Here is a 17,080-nt window from a genome sequence, read left to right as displayed (position 1 = left end):
TTAGGCTGTGTTTACAGTGACAGTATTTTCAAACAGCAACCACAGAAACAAACCAGTAATATTTCTTATTTTAATTGCATAAACCCAATATGAATAAATTTTACCAAGCCTGTAAGTATACAGAGGTGTATTCTTTTAATATTTTTGTCTGCTTTTATTTACAAAAGGAAAAATGAGCTTACTGTTTCAAGCCAAATTAAAAAAAAAAAACCCAAGGCTAAAAATGAAAGAAGAGGCAGAAGAATGTGCGGGCTTTTACTTTAAAAAAGTATCTGGAAGACAAACAGAGGACATACAGGGAAAGTTAAGAGCCAGAGCAGCTGCTGATGCCCTTGAATTCAAACAGCATCTGAAAATCCAAGTCTCTTATCTGTCACAACGTGTAGTGAAAGAGTCCAAAACAGAGCAGTCCTTCAAGCCTCAGATGCACCCTGGGGCACTGGAAGCTTAGTAGCCATATTTTTCATTGAGATGAGTCTTGCCATCACCACTTTGACCTAATGGACAAAGAGAAAGAGTTGCATTATCCCTTTTACCCCTCACCTAAGATAAATGCGCATGAAATAGTCTCTAGGCAGCACCAACCATACAAGCACAGAGGATAAAAAGTCAGACTGCATATTACAATGTGTCTTTTTACACTGACAATTCATTTCAGTTTTACTAATAGTGTTAAGATTACATCAGGTACTCCTGAGTTTGTGGCTGTTTTGTTTGAGTTTTTTTTTCTGGAGCCCTCATAGTGCCAACTTAGAAGGAACATTTGATTATTTATTGTCAGGTAGAGCCAAAAAACAGAGCTCCCTCTTATGGACACAGCTTGCTTAACTATCCCAGATCAGACTTTGGAGTTACTGAAACCAGTGTTCTGTTCCTGTGGATTCATATGTCAGAGATGTGCAGTCTTTTCATTGAAGGATGATTCACCAGATTACAGTTTTCTTCAGTGAAAATTATTCTTATTTATATAACCTTGCAACAGCCTTACAAAAATTATAGTAATGAATCTATCAAGTCAAGGCTAAGCTTTGAACATTGAAAACCTCAATGCGCTAAAATAAGTTTTCTATTTTAGAGGAACTGAACATTCATTACCCTGTTTAAAAATAACTTCACCTAGCTAAAAACACCCTGGAACTAAAGATAAAAAATTATTCAAGTTTAACATATGTTGCATCAATTATTCAGTGCCTTCACCAAAGCATCAAGGCTTTTCTCTGAAACAGCTGACCCAGTGTTTGTATTCCAATGTAAAGAAGCATTTTTGAATTTCACAGACTTCTGTGGAAAGTGAGAATTCTAACACTGCTGGAGCATTTGTCCCTAGGGAAGGTTTGAGCTCATCTTTCAACTAGCTTATCATACCATCACCATGTGTGAATGCAGTTAGTTCTCTCAGGTGTTACAAAACTGAAAAACAAACTTCAGGTGTAACTCTCCATTGCCAGGAAGCTACTACAGCTATGGTCTGTATTTCACTGCAAGACTTGCATGGCCATACAACAAACATGGGGCATAACATGCCACAAAACATCAGGTTCTGGGGTAAAGTATTCCTCAGTTAGCTTTTTCTCAAGATTCCTGAGTTACGAGACTACAACCAGTAAGGAAATGGTTAATACCTGCAGGAGGAATCCATATGCAGTAGTCTGGGTCATCATCTGGGTACTGTGAGGAAATAAAAGGTTGTTGGGCCTGCAAAGAGAGGAAAGATTTTTTAAGGTGCTGTACCCTTCTACCAGTATGTCACAGCTGCTAAATCCCTCACTTAATTCAGAGACAGATAATGAGAGATGAGGGTTATATCTACAAGAGTCAGGTATGAAAACAGTTATACAGACAAAAGCTCAAACCCTTAAATAGATCAGGTTCATTTCCATGAGAGTCAGAGACTAATAAAAATGCTGTTTAGAGAGGACCTCTGGAAGTCATCCAGTCTAATTTCCCCCTCAAAACAAAATCTGTCCACTTCTGGACAGTTTAATCCTAATGTCTGGTGATGTCATTTGACATAGGATTTCTTTATACAGGGAAAAGCTTTAGAGTAGGATTTTCAATAGCTGCTTTACTGATTTCAATGCACAGTACCACTGAAAACTTTGGGTTCAAGGTGACTTTCAAACTGGTGTTATATAAGGATAACTTAGTTTTCAAAAAGAAAAGAACACTCATTGTTTTCAGGTCTCGCTGGCATCTTGAAATCTTAAAGCAAACCACAACAGGTCACTTGCAGTGCAGTTGTTGGCACAGCAGTATCTTTTTGTCCCTAGATTTTTAAGTTTTGCCAAATCAGCATAATTTCTCAACAACTTCTATTTTCAACAACTGCAGGTAAAAAAAATCATATAACTGTAGAGTGCAAGACTTAAGAGCTCAAAATAATGCCAAGTTACTCAGCACTGACTTGCATTACTCTGTAGCATTATTACAGTCTCAAGTTAGGCAGTTGAAACAAACTTTCATTCCCTCAACAGCTTTCCTTCCCCAAATTAATATCTAAACCAGCCTTTTTAGAAGATTAATGTTTTCCAAAACATTAGACTGCAGAGCTGTACAGCTTTTAAATATGGCCTGTGAGCAATCACTTGAAAATTATTTTTCCAGTTTTACATGATTCAAAGTTATTGAAATATTTCAAAAAAAACCCCAAAAAAACAAAAAAAGAAAATAGCTGACTTCTGATTGATACTTTCCATGCAAGATCTGAGCCCAAAGGCAGAGACAGCATGTAGAGAAAGTGATTTGTGATGGGAGAAAAAATACTTCTAAGCCATCTGGCATTTGGAGAATGCTCAGTGCTAGAGCAAACTTTATGCTGATGAGAGGTGCTGACTTGACTGCCTCAGCACGAAAAACTCTTTTGTCCTCCCATATTCATAAAAGCGGTCAAACTTGGGCTTTACTGGTATAAATAAAATCTCAATTTCTTTAGCATCTTTAGAAGGCCAGCAACAGAAGACAGTTCTGAGGACTGTGCCTACCCAATCGCTGGGTCTCTGCCAGGACTAACAAAGCAGCAGTCAGCACACACAGGACGCAGGGGTCTGAGGTTCACTAAGTGCTGCAGGGCTAAAATTAGATGGTGCCCACAAAGAAACTGTCCCAGTGGTCAGAACTCATGGCCCACCAAGTATAGTCATCTCTGATGGCAGTCAGCAGATGGGTGGGATGCCCTCTAAAGGGAAGAGCCTCACAATAATCATCAGGCTGTCAGAGAAGATCCTTCCCAGCTTCAGGAAGGCAACAATTGACTGAGTCCCCAAATGTGCAAAGCTCACATACTTTACATTTTAATACAAATCTTATGCACAGGAGAAACATTACCCTGGTACAACCACTCAAATTTAGTGACAACTTGGTTGCAAAAGACATTAATCTCTCAAACTCATCTCTTTCACATCTTACAGAGAAGGATGAGGTTTGACACAGACTAACTGCAGCTTTAGTACACTGTGTGCTGTGTCAGTCAATATGTATTACCCAGGCTACTCTCCAAGGAAAGCTTTGCATTGACATTCCAAAGCCTGGAGAGCACCTGTGTTCTACAACACTTGTGATACAGGAGAAGCAGCAATTAGTAACTACCAAGTGAAAAGGTGAAAAATAAAACCCTTTTGTGATTGAACAGAGAGCCTCTGGTATGCCTGAAATGCTGTGCTTTACCTTTTTATTGGAGACTCCAAAATCTGCGTTCAATGGCAGTGTATAGTTCTACATTTGGGTCTTTGCAGAGAAGCACTACTATGACCAAGTTAGACTCTGTCAACTTGTTACAATTTCACTAAAAAAGAGCTTAGAAGTTACTTCCTCTTAAGCTGCAGGAGTCATGGTGTTATAACTGACCTTGCTTGAGCTACTGATTTTCTTAACTTTCTCAGATGTCTCTTCAGGTTCCTTATTTACTACCTTGGATGCTGGGAAGAAAGCAGAATTGTTTTATGACACAGCACAAATGACCAATTCTACAGGTATAAACTTATAGGAAGTTCACATAAAAATTAATACATCCATAGGGAAATCCAAGATTATCTCCCTGCACCACAATTCATACTTGAGAATAATACTGCTGAACATCTTTTTTTTTATCCTAGATTTAACTTATGTTAAATACACTGTCAGTCATGTAACTGAATGCAGTTTAATAAGACCCTCTATTAGTGATTCTGTAAGATTAACTTTAGTTAATGGCAGATGTTTATTTTCTAAAAGACACTTACTATCTGTAATCACTGCAGTGATTCATTTAGAAAAGGAGGAGTAGAAAATGTGCAGGACCAATTTGCTTTTTTAAAAAAACAAACACCAAACTTTAGAGTTGATGGGTGAAAAGAATTCCTTGGTTTTCTGCCACTTAATATTTGAAATATTGATACTCCCATGGTTGTCTATGGGTGAGATGATGAGGGCAGATTCTATGGAGTCTGAGTTATGAAAAAATAGAAAGGTCATAAAAATCTCCTTCATGTACACCTAACATTCTTCATTTTGAACATCTGATTTTTGTGCATACATGAAGAGGCATCACCTAGGTCACCAGAAGATTATTACTTAATGTTATGCAGCATTTGTCACTTTATAAAAGGAAGTTTTGTCCTTCTGTAGTGTTAAGAGCTAGTGCAAGAGGATAACGGAGGAAAAAGCATCATCATATTCTCCGAAATTAATTCTTCTTCTCATGCTGATTCTTTGAAACAAAAGATCTCTAAACAGTTAATGACTACGAAAAGCAAGGACAGCTGTAATGTAGTGCAAGTGCCCAGTCTTTACCATACACTTCCCAAGCAAAACACAATCTTTCATTTCAGTTCTAGATTCTTTAGACTCTAGATTAGGCCCAGTTTCCTTTGACCCACATAAGATAATAAGTCCTTTAGTCAGTTTCTAAACCCACATGCCGTTACAAAATAGTCTGTATTGTACTGTTCACCTTGGGATTTCTCCTGTGAGGGTCCCATCTGAGATTCATTCCTCAATACCTTTGGCTCAGGCAGAAAATCAACGCCTGTAACACAAAAAAGGAAGAGCTTAGTGGGCACTGCAGTAACTCTGATGAGCAGAGTGCATCCCTGAGACCTAGCACAAAAGGGAACTCTTTGCTACATTTGTCTCAGGAAGAACTCTCCTCTCAAAAGTTTTCAAAATTATTTCATCCACCAAGCCCATTGCAAGACTATAAAGAAAATTCTGTTATGTGTTAAAGCACTTTTCAACAGTAACATGTCCAGCATTAAGCCAAAAGCTAGAACTAGCTTTCTGTTATCAAACATACTGCTCACCGAGAAACATCATTACTGAGTTTTCAAATTCATCAGACTGATACAGAAAAGGAGGGATTGGAGATACCTCAAAGCTACCTTTCCATTACCACTTTTGAAATTGCTTTTCCTCCTTACAAATGGATCTGAAATTTTGTACAGAACTTATTTTGCCACTTTTACTGCCAACAAAACATTGCAGTTGTTTTCATTTGGACAATCAATTTAATGGAAACAGGGCTTATCAAAATAGGACTTCCTTACATCCAGGAAGTTTATTCTATTTCACCAAAAGGCACGAAAAACTGACTGCCAAGCAGAGTTTCAACCAGAATCATGTGAAATTCAGCTGCTGCCACACAGACTCTGGAGTCGTGGCAAAAAAACTACGGAAAATAAATAGGCTGGAGAACGTGTGACTCAAACATTTGATTCACATAGCTCTGAAAAGCTCAGCAGTTACAGACTCATCTTCATTACTGGAAAAATCAGAAACAACGATTTACCGTCCTGAAGGGATTCTGGATTTCTGTTACTGCAAGGAGAGCCATCAGGAGCATGAGTTTCTTTCCCTATTTCTTTCTCTATTGTCATTTTCATTTCCATGTTTGATACTCTGCTGTTTAGTGCATCTGCTTCTTGGTGCTCTTCCATTTCTTCCTCTTCCTCCTCCTCCTCCTCCTCCTCCTCTGGTCCATCATCTTTCATTTTGAATAAGCTTTCAGGGATGTCTGGACGCTTAACAGGCAACTTCTGCAAGACAAAGACTTGGGCGTTGTTGCAGTGCACCCCCAGCCCCAAGCAGGTGTTCCCATATTAGGAAAAGAGTTTAAGCCTCACCCCTGAACCTATAAGGAAGATGAAACAGAAACTTCTATGCTCTTCTCACTATAACTGGCCCAGTGCCAGGACAAAAGCACCTGTTGGACCCTTGAGCTGTTCCTCAAGAAATGCAGCTATTTTCTATTGGGCAGCATGCCAAAAACCCCATCCTAGATCCTTGAACACTTAAGAGAGAGGACGGAGATTCTCTGGGCATTTTCGGGGTGTCTCAGCAGGTGCAAGGGACCTCCCTGCACTGTGCATGGTTTTTATTCTTTTGTTTTGTATAGTCTGTTATTTTTGCTTTAATTAAAACTTTTTTGCTTTTTCAAAACACCTCCGATCATGCTGTCTCACTAATTTTTCTAGAGCCGTTTCTGGGAGGTTGCTGGCAACGTTCAGAGCGTGATGAACCTTTGTGGGGCTAAAAACACACTTGGCCTCACGCAGAAATCCATAAGGGCTGAAACTCATCAGTGCCAAGACAGAGGCAGATGTCACAGATACTCATTCCAGCAGAAAGCACATGCACTACTGTCAGAGACAGCTGGTAAGGAAATGCTCTCAGGATGACGAATAGTTAGGGTTTAAGGAAAAGTTATTGGTAGAGATGGATGATGAAAAAACTTGTCCACTCCATAAACAAGGAGTGCAATCTTTTCATAAGAGGGGCACTGGAAACTGAGTCAATCTTGGATATGATCTTGGCAATGAAGATGGAGAAAAACAAGAAAAGGACAGGCTGCTGATGCAGAGCACTGGTTCAGCCTCATGTCCCCAAACTGCCTCTCCTGATCCACTGCCTTTTGACCACAACTGTGCCCCAGGAAACTGGCTGTACAAGGACACAGAATGGCAACTGCTGGCAGCAAATGACATCCAACAGCCCCTGCTCATTGCCCATTCACCTTCCACTGCCACAGGCTGCACTTCCATGCTGTTTCCATGCATGTGAGAAGACACAGTTGCCACCTACAGCCTCCATAGCCTGAGAATGTGGTCCCACAGTCACTGACTTGCCACACTGACAAGTACAACTTACCCCTAGGCTTCCAGTTTTCAGCTTGAATTTGCTCCCCCCTTTCATTGCACCAAAGAGAGGCAGGTTCATCTTTTTAGGCTTGTTCTCTGCATTCAGACTGTTATTCCCACCCCTAATAAAAATTAGACACAAAGGAAAACAGTGTACAAAGTATTAAACAAATCTTATATATACAAATGCAAAAAAAAAAAAAGTCTGTCTATGAGAAGTGGATATATAAAAATTCTTTTATTTCTCTCCCACTTGCAGCATCCAAAGAGGATGCTGCAGGAGATGACTCTACCATCCTATTTATATGTTGCAGGATTCAGACATATGCCATAACAGGAAGCAGAAAATAAACAAAGAAAAAACTCTCAGTATCACAGATTGCCTTAAATTCAACTGCATACGTACACACATATAAAAACACACTTGGAGGCCAAGCCTTAATTTAAATGAATTAAGTAATTAACTTCTAATCAAGCTGCCACTAATAAAAGAAGAGCCCAGCACACACCCTCTCAAACTGCAGTGGTGCTGCTAGGCAGTAGTTGAGCAGCCACTACATCTGACTTCCAAACACATTTCACAGAGTGAAAGTGGGTTTCATGTTGTACATAATATCTGTAAAATTCCTCAGTTCCTTCTGGATGCACATGGGAAAAAAGATGAAGGAAGCTAACACTCTGTTTCCAGTCCCTTACTCGTGTCATCCTGCCAGCTTGGGCAGGTCTCACTCCAGTGTTGTGCATTTCCCTCAGCCAGAGATGCTGCAATAGCCCAGAGGCTCAGCAGCTCCTTAAAGAGACCAGCCAGGTAGCTTGGAAGGCTGTCCTGCTTTTGTGATTGGAAAGCTGCCTACTTACTGGGCTTGCACAACTGCCCATGGATAAGAATAAAGGGAAAAGTTAATTGTTTTATGTTTTCACCAAGACTTACTGGGGCTTCAGCTCAGGCAGCTCTGCAGGCTTGACAAGCTTTATTAACCCTTTCAGTCTCTGCTGCTCTTTCCTCAGTTCAAACGACCGCAAGTGAAGCTTCTTTCGTGCCACGCTGTCTAACGTGTATCCTGATTTCATTTCAGTCATGAATTCATCCAAAGAATCTTGAGCTGCTGGATGGGACTGGACTAGGCAAGATAAAGGGAAGATATGTAATGTTATGGTGGGGAGATAACTGTAATCATCAGGTCCTGCCTTTAGAGAATAAAGTACATAGGCACAACTATCCACTTTGTGAGTTTCTGCTGAATCGTGAAATAATGCAGGTTATTAGGCCTGGAAAGATGAAAGCATTTCTCCTAACAAAAGCCTGAAAGTAAACTTTATTCACTTACCTAAAAAAGCCTCTCTTAAAACTGGATGTTTCTTTGTGAGTGCTATTCCTGGTTGTTCATCTCACTTCTAGATCTGCTCTCCCTAAAAAAGTGGCTTAGGGATTTTTTTGCAGTCACAAACTAAAATAATTAAAATAAAAATTAAAATAAAAAATTAAAAAATTAAAATAAAAACCTACACCATTCCACAGGGAATCCGATTTTGACTTTCCTGGAATGTTTATGTCATAAGATTTGCAAAATCAACCAACCTTGCCTCCGACCCCTGAAAGAGTGCATACAAACCAAATTTCATGCATTAGGCCAATCACACAGAACTTACCTTTGCTTTGACTAGATTTTCTGCAAGAAAACTGCTTTGAACTTGAAAAAGAGTAATGACAGTCTTTCTGCTCCATCTAATTTCAAAATATTAACAGTATTATGCATATTTGACTAATTAAAATAAAACTCAGGAGGTAAAACTAAATCTCTAATGACTTAAAAAAATAAATACAGACTTCTAATATCTGGATTTAAAATAACCAAACAAGAGTAAAAAAATGCCTTTCTTTGGCTTGAACAGCATTTCAAAAGTTGTTATATGGTTATCAAAAATAACCTGGAGGCAAACAAAGAAAAATGTTCTTGCCAGAATTTTAACAAATCTTCTGACAGATAGTTTTCTGCCTTTTAATATTAAACGAAAAGTGGCAAATCCAATATGTATTTTCTGCCTTATGAGTGTTTTTGTATATATGCACAAGCGTAATTACTTGATCAATGAGTTATTTTCAGTTCAGCTTGAGCTAATTAAGTAGTACTTGAAATTTTAAATGCATAAAAATAAAACAGACTAAGTTTTCTAAAGAGTACATATTTGAGCAGTTTTACAAGACTTAAATAATTAGAGGAAAGTCTAGTAAGACTCATGCTTAAAAATGGATTCAATTGAAAAGGATATTTCTGAGGTAAAACAAAACAGAGTTTATGATTTGAAAATATAAGAAAGCCATAACAGTAACTGTTCAAAGATATACAGAATTAATAGGCTTCAAAAGATAAGAAACAGTTGTAGGATCCACCTCCATGCAAGCATAAATGATGACAAAACATGTCATAAAAGAAATTCTGATAGAAATACTCTTTTTTTTCAGCACAACTATTTATATGAACCGAGACAAAAACCAGCAATGAAAAGGTATTGTTAACAATGTCTGAACCTCCTTGCAGGCAGGAGCTGAGCAGAATGATAATTTGATTAAAAATCAAATTACAAAGATGTGGTTTAGTGAGTAGTCATATTCTCAGAACAATTAAAGCTCCCCAATTAAATGCAGAGCTTGCTGATGTACTGCAGAGCAGTGTAAGTGCTTCAGTCAGTGAGTGATGCTGAGGAAGTCCCTTCCTGCAAATTGTATTCTCTGCTCGATTCCACCAACAGTGCCTACTGCCAGCTAGTTCAGCTTGTAGGTTTACAGTTAGAATTCCTTATCTGTTGCAGCAGTTTTCTATACTATTGAAGTAAAATCTGACATTATTAGGAGGTGAATCAATCATGTCTATTATGCTTTATATCCCAGTGACAAAAAGCTACAGGGCTATTTACTGCACCATCAACTTATTGATATTTTTCCTAAACAGGCAACCAAAGATGGGACTGAAGAGCTCCATAAATTTGATTCAGCAGCATCAGTGAATGAGAGATACCAAGTCAGTCCACCAGTAATTAGTTCTGAAGAACTCCAGGGAGCAATTTTTGAACTTCTACTGAGACTTTTTTCGACAGCTACTTAATTTCTCCAAGCGCTTGGTAAGAGGTGTAGCAATTTAGCCTGCCATTCACTCACTGCTGTACCTACACTCTTCTCTTTAGGCTCCAAATAATCATCTAGAGCAAACAAAAGGGCATTAAGGTTTCAGAACTGTATGCAGTGCAGCAGTTTTGCTGGACAGCTCGTGACATTGGTAAGAATGTTCCATGGTCAATAACACTGCTCCTGGCTTTCTCAACATCTGTGATTAACCTGAAGCTTTCAAATAGGAGAAAACCCAAGGATCTAGAAAACACCCAAACAAACCAGCTGATTGATGCAGTATTTTCTATGTGTGTTTTAACCCAGGTCTAGTTCTAGGGAATTCCCATCCAATGCTGAATGACTCTGTACTTCAGTAAGTGCCAAGAGTATGCTTTTTTCCAAGGCTCTAAACTAGCTGTGTAACCACCTGCAACTTACAAAAACGTGTACTGGGATGCATGACCAGGTTTTGGTGGGGAAGGGGCCTACAGCATTATATGGTGTTAGCAGAAGTATAAAAATGAACTGACTCCCCCTTCACCTAGTCTCTACTACAATATAATGCAAGAATCTTGCTGAGGAACAGGATCAGTAGAAACAAAGGTATCAGAACATACGAAAGCTTGGAATTACACCTCTCAGACAATCTAAGCATTAGCTTCTTTTGCTGATCAGTATCAAAAGTATAAGGCTGAAAACAATTCCTTCAAACACACTGAATATCAGTTCTAATGCTTGGTGGAATGGTAGTGCTTTTTGAACAGGAATCTGGTATAATCAATCACCAACAAAAATGTTGATACAAGTGAGTTTTAGTGTGGAGCTGAATAACTAGACAGAAACACATCCATGTAACACACAGAAGACAGCCCAGCTGTCACACTGCTGCTACACTTCTTGGAGAGAAACTGCTGACAAACTAATGGTGCAGCCTTTATTAATGCCAACTCTGTAAAAAAGGTTTTTGTGTGAACAAATAGCCTAAACACATTTCCTTCCTGCCTGCCTTTTACACCATGAGACATCATCAGTGACAGAAAGCAAAATGCAGCCATTGGTACAGTTTGCTTCTAAACATAACTCACTAACAGATACCACCACTGGTCTGGAAAGGCTCTGCCTTCAGAAACAAAGGCATAATCCTAGAACTTGCATGGCACCCTCATGTACTGACATGTTCACTGAACACACAGGTCAAGTGTCAACTGCTTTGTCTCCACACTTCTCTCACCTTTCCTTTATACAGGATGTTTACAACGAGAGAAGTGAAATAAAATATATTACCTTTTCTGTGAGCTTTTTCCTTCTCCCTTATAAATGTGTTTTAAGGGAGTGGAAAAAACAGTGTTCCTCAAATTGGGTCCCTTTCAGCAATATGGGCAGATAAACAGTAATAGTACTCACCCTCTCAGAACTCCAGGAGCTTGTACACTTGCCACCTTACTTCAACTTAGATGTTGCTTGCTTTGGAAAAAGCTGCATTCATTAGCAAGTGACTATAAACAGAGTACATAAACTACTGGATGAAGACTCTAGGAGTTCTCTCGAGCTAACTCAGTGACCTGCAAACCTTTCTATTCCTTTGTGAAAAGTGGACACACACAAAAAAAACCAAAAAAAATAAACCCCAAACCTCTGAAAAGAGAAATCCCTAAGATAATTTTCAGCTCTGTATTTTTCTTCATGGAAAGCACTGTCATCAAATAAACTTCACGCCTTACCTTTCCCTGAAACCTTCAGCTTCTCTGTTATCTCAGAAAGCTCATTTTCTGCTTCTTTTAGCTTTGTGACCTATGAGAGAACAACAAGCTTAGAAGACTTTATCTTGTTAAAATCTCATTTTAACAGTTACTCAAGTGTCCTATCAAATCACTTCCACTTTTCTACTTCTGAGCTTTGACCAGGACTTCCTTGGCTGAAAAAAAAGTGGAAGTCTAGATTGTCACTAAACAACTTATTCATTTCTTGACATAGGAAATTATTTAAACCGTTTCTGAAACACAACAGGATGCATAATTCTTCTGCAGCAGTGTTATACCACCACTGAACCCTCCAACCCCTCCTATCCCTCATACCCTATTGTCTTTGTAGGACTTATTGTTGTCAAGGGTCTGTCAGTTCAGAATTCTTATTCTTTGAAGCAGAATAAGATATTTCTTTAGGATGTGTCCTGTCGACTTAAAAGCTTGGAATTATTTTCCAATGATTTAAAACTAATTTAGAAGTATCCTGTTCTGGCATTTTCTTCATCCACTGCCATGATCCACTAAGATTTTTTCTTAGTCATAATATACTACAGGCATGAGAGAGTAACCCTGAGTAACATGTCATCATAACTATTCTTACCAGGGAGTCATAAGTCTCTGGTTTTTCTTCTATTTTCCCAGCTTTCTTCATTCTGTTCAGGCGTTTCTTTTCCACAGCACCAGTTCGATCAAGGAAGGTGTCATCGTCACTGTCATAAAAATCCTCATCTTCCCAGTTCTTTGATTTCCTTTTTCGGGATACTGAGGAAGGCACAGGAGAAGCCAAGAAACAAAATGATTTGCATACCACTCACCAATAAAGTAAACACAAGACAGCAATCTCAAATCCCTAATTTAGGGCATTTAGAATGATCACAGTTATTCTTCACCTGCTTCTTGCCTCAGTACTCCTCGAGCATCCAGCAGCCTGCAAGCTTCCAGTGCACATTGTATCATTGCTTCCTTCTTTTTTCCTGAATGGAGAACCTCTGCCACCAGCTGCTTCCCTGATGCATCATCCACAGGCAACCTGTTCAGTTTGAAGGATCAGAGAACAGCTCAGATACAAACAGCTTTTCAGCGATGTTACTCAGATATTTTACAGCAGCACTGCCACTTCATTTTAATCTTTTTTTGTGTTAAATATTTCCACTTTTCATTTCATACAGAACCAATCAAAACACAAGCATGATTTCCTAATCATGCCAGTCAATTTGTATTTCACTGGTCCAAAGAATAATTTTTCCTCTGTTTATTCCATTGGAAATACAAGAAGTTAAAAGGTTAAATGTCAATCCCTGAATCATTTGAAGTACAGGTATCCTGTATCCATACAACATGAGTAACAAATAGTTTCCATGCTGAAGCAAAGGATTTTTAAGCAGTACAACCAATTACCATGTTGAGACTTCTTGACTTAATTTCCACCTCATTTTCTCCTGTCTTATAAAAGAATTACATTAGTGGCCTTTGGCAGGAACCCCTCAAAAACTGTCTTATACCATACAGGAACTGAAATCGGGCCCACACTAGAATAAAGTTTGGGGTTGTTTTGATCTTTCTCATTAGGAATTGAATTGTTTCCTAGTTTCTTCTCTTGTATTTCAATTTCACATATTGCTCAAAACAAGGGGAGCTGAAAGAACCTAGACTCCTGTTTTCCTGATTTTGATCCCCTAGGAAAACCAAATCGTGTCAGAACAAAAAAGGAGCACAGGCACTGATCCTTGAACTTCTGTCTCAGTATCAGGGCTTACATCTAAATCTATCTGGCTTCCTTGCCAAGTGTAACACAATAGGTAATTCCTTTAGCTTTTGTTTGTAAATTCAACAGTCAGCTTCCATGTACCAAAGGAATAGAGATGTACATACTTGATCCTGCACAGCCAGCTGTTGTGCCCACGATCATCATACTCATATTCTAACTCTTCTCCTAGAGAAAAGAAGAAAGTTGATGTAGTAGCCAAAATTGAAATAAGCAGGAATAATCTTTATAGCAGAGAAGAATGTCATGGGACATTCTTCTAAACAAACTGGATAATGAGCTCTTATTACATACCATGATTTTGTCTTACTTTCTTAGACCAAAAAATCTCTAAGTGGCCTGTTTAGGAACATGTAGTTCGAAGAAAAAAACAATCTTGTCTCTGTATGTATTAAAGTAAATGATGCTGAAGCAACAACAGTGTGCAGCCTGAATTCACAGATGCTGTTTGTCATGAAGATTGCTTTTTCACTTTAACAAGGAAGTGAATATTCTTTAAGTTTCACTAGCAACCACTGAAACTTTAGAGCACTTGATTATTGCCTTTTATCTTTTTTTAGATTTTCCCATTTTATAGTTATACGCAATTACAGCCATCTCCAAAGCAAATAGTCTGGAAATTGAGAGGTTTTGATTTTTCTGCATAACTTCAAGGTGTGGGGGAAGTTTGAGTGTCACTCCAGAGGAATACAAGCTGCTCACTGCGGTTTAGGAATTAGTAACTAAGTCTCAGATAGACAATGTTGAGACAAGTTTTAATGAAAAAACCCCGAAACAAACCACTACAAATCCCCACCAAAACCTAATGAAACAAAAAATATTACCCACAATGTAAGAGAAAAGTTTTGCTCCCACGACACCTTAAATCCCCCTACAAAAAATAAACAACCAAATAACCCTTTGCTAAGTAAAAAACCCCACATTTGATTAAAAAAAAAGAAAAAATTACCTTCTCTATCAAAAAAGCCCTGTAAGGCCTTCCTAGGATCTTTCACATAAAAAGCATCTTGAACATCCTGAAAATCAACAGCAATAGGGTTTTCTTCAACCTCATCCTCCTCAGCATCCTCACCTAGAAGACATACAAAGTCAAAAAAACCCCCTGACACATCAGAAAGAAAACACCAGTATATTTCAACTTTCATTAGTTTGAAAGAAGTAGCAGTTCAACATAAAATTACTTCCCTTAACTTTTACTATTCCTGTTCCCAAGCAAAAAAAAAAAAGGTTTTTTGCTATGCGTTTCCAACATATGATCCAGTTTTGCAGATCAATGTCAGTTTCAGTACTTTCAAAGGTTTATGAGCTTATACATTTTCACTCAAAAAACCCCAACTCACTTTGTTGCAAAAAGCTCATTAATTATCATTTATCTAGCTCTAATATGTGGATTTCCTGTTTAAATGTAAAGACAGCTATCCTGCATAGCAGTCCCGAGCAGTCAAGTTTCACTTCTTGGGCAAATGTGTGGACATCATCACAGGAGCAAACCAAAGAGCATTGATTAAGCTTTAAGTTTCATGGCCTTTTATAGGCATAACCACATTACCTCCTTCAAAGGAGCTCACAAGATGTTGGCTTTTCACACACCCTTCTTTTTAACAGCAAAAAGATTAATTTGTACTCAAAAACATTGACTGGATTGTGACTCTTGGCAGCCAGTTGGAAGATTAACCATAATATTCAGTGAAAACAGGTTTACAGACTTTCTAATGCGTACCACTCAATTGATACATCATCACTTACCCATTCCCCATGAGCAGCTCATATCACTGTTCTGACTCCTTTCATTTCTCTCTTCTTTCTCATCTTCCTCATCAGAGTCCTCTCCCAACATTGTCTTTTCTAATTTTGCTTGCTGCTGCTTGCGTAGTGCCTTCAGTTCAGTCACAGTTAGTTCTGACTCAGACTCTTGGTCTTCTTTGGGTCCCTAAGTCAAAACAGAAAATTAGCAGAAGTGTTTTTAAAAAACCTCAAGCAAGTATTTCCAACACGCATGCAGACTACATATAATAACATAAACACATCTTTACGCTGCTCTTCAAAAACTGGAATTATTTGACCATTAGTTATGGTTTGCATTCCAAAATATATTAGTTTTAACGGCATTTTCAAAAGCAGGGCAGGGAGAAATAAGCATTACTGTGTACTTGCAGTCAGAGGCATCTCACATATAACTGTAACTAAAAGGCTAATGGTAAAAATTCCTGTCAGAACAACACGGGTGAATCTGAGGAATGAGCAGCTTCTGAAGTGCGGCTACCACACACGATGTGGGGTCCAAGTCCCTACTAACAAACACTCCCCTTGTTCACGGAGAATTATTAGTTCTTTATTTACTGCGGCGTCAGAAGGACATTCCTAATGCATCACACTGTTGGAGGGAACTGCCTTTTGCACTCACTGCACATCAGCAGAAAGCCGCAGCCCCACACCTCACTGCAGAGCCCGCAGCAGATACCCACGGCTTCTCTCCCAGTAAAACAACGCCGGCAGCGCTGGGCTGCTTCCAAACAGCCTCAGACCTCAGGCAGTCACCCGACGGAGCCGGGAAAATTCCTGAGCCTGATCCGGGCCAGCCTTTACCCCCCCGCACACGCTCCGGAGCCGCCCGAGCCCGAACCCCGACCCACCTGCAGGAGGAAGAGGCGGGAGCTGCCCCCGAAGCGCAGCCCGTGGCCCACCCGCACCCGGCAGTAGGTGCGGGGCGGCACCCGCGCCTTGTTGAGGAAGGTGCCGTGAGTGCTGCCCAGGTCGTACACGTAGAACCCGGCGGCATCGGCGCCGCTGGGCTCGTCGGGGGAGCAGCCGGCGCCGCGGTACTGCAACACGGCGTGGTGCCGCGACACCGACGGGTGCTCCAGGGACAGGGCGCAGCCGGGCAGCCGCCCCACCAAGAACCAGCTGCTGTCCTCCAGCCGCACCGAGCCCAGCAGCACGCCGCCCTTCAGCACCTCCAGCCCGTACCCGGAGCCGGCGGGCGGGCGGCTGCCCCACGGCGGCTCCTCGTAGCGCGGCGCGGGCGGCGCGGCGGCGGCTGCGCGGGGGGCTCCCGGCGGGCTGGGCCCCGCGTCGCCGGGCCCGGGGGCGGCGGGCAGCGGGCGGCTCGGCCGCTTGAAGGCGGCGGGCTCGGCGGGCTCAGCCTCCACTGCCTCCGCCGCCTCCGCCATCTTCCCGGGTCCGTTCCCAAACAAAGTCCTCCGGAGACGAGCGCCGCGGCGCTGCAGTGCCGGGGGTAGGGAGCAGCGTCCGGGGTCGCTCCGCCGCCGCCCAGCGCGGCCCGGGGCAGCGTGAGGGGCGAGTCAGGGAGGGCGGCGGCGGCGGCGGCGGCGGGCGAAGCGGCTGCGGCGGCGAC

At 40.6% G+C, this 17,080-nt stretch overlaps 2 protein-coding genes across 3 annotated transcripts in view; one reads left to right on the top strand and one right to left on the bottom strand.

Annotated features, from left to right (window-relative positions):
* The window catches only part of LOC136286649 (uncharacterized), a 105,883-nt gene extending 93,945 nt beyond the window's left edge, over positions 1-11,938 (top strand). The window contains exon 4 of one of the 2 annotated variants that reach the window (XM_066178454.1): positions 10,061-11,938. In XM_066178454.1, coding sequence (XP_066034551.1) covers positions 10,061-10,213 — 153 coding nt within the window. In that variant the 3' untranslated portion in view covers positions 10,214-11,938. Of the gene's footprint in view, positions 1-6,446; positions 6,710-10,060 lie in introns of those variants that run through there. The other variant, XM_066178451.1, reaches the window with a different exon arrangement.
* On the bottom strand, positions 113-16,896 carry SLC4A1AP (solute carrier family 4 member 1 adaptor protein). The gene is made up of 14 exons (XM_066178450.1): positions 16,359-16,896; positions 15,472-15,655; positions 14,675-14,797; positions 13,833-13,893; positions 12,851-12,990; positions 12,562-12,722; positions 11,937-12,006; positions 8,041-8,230; positions 7,120-7,231; positions 5,762-6,008; positions 4,928-5,002; positions 3,844-3,914; positions 1,623-1,695; positions 113-497 (listed from the first exon to the last, which is right to left on the bottom strand). The coding sequence occupies exons 1-14, from the start codon at positions 16,893-16,895 to the stop codon at positions 448-450; spliced, it is 2,094 nt and encodes a 697-aa protein (XP_066034547.1). The 5' UTR covers position 16,896; the 3' UTR covers positions 113-447.
* Between the last annotated feature and the right edge of the window lie 184 nt (positions 16,897-17,080).

The sequence above is a fragment of the Chamaea fasciata genome, unplaced genomic scaffold, assembly GCF_029207755.1.
Source record: "Chamaea fasciata isolate MVZ Bird 193981 ecotype frontalis unplaced genomic scaffold, bChaFas1.0.hap1 SCAF_3, whole genome shotgun sequence".
In the NCBI taxonomy this organism is placed as follows: domain Eukaryota; kingdom Metazoa; phylum Chordata; class Aves; order Passeriformes; family Sylviidae; genus Chamaea; species Chamaea fasciata.
The sequence above is the reverse complement of the archived record's forward strand: the minus strand, read 5'-3'. Positions and strand labels throughout refer to the sequence as shown.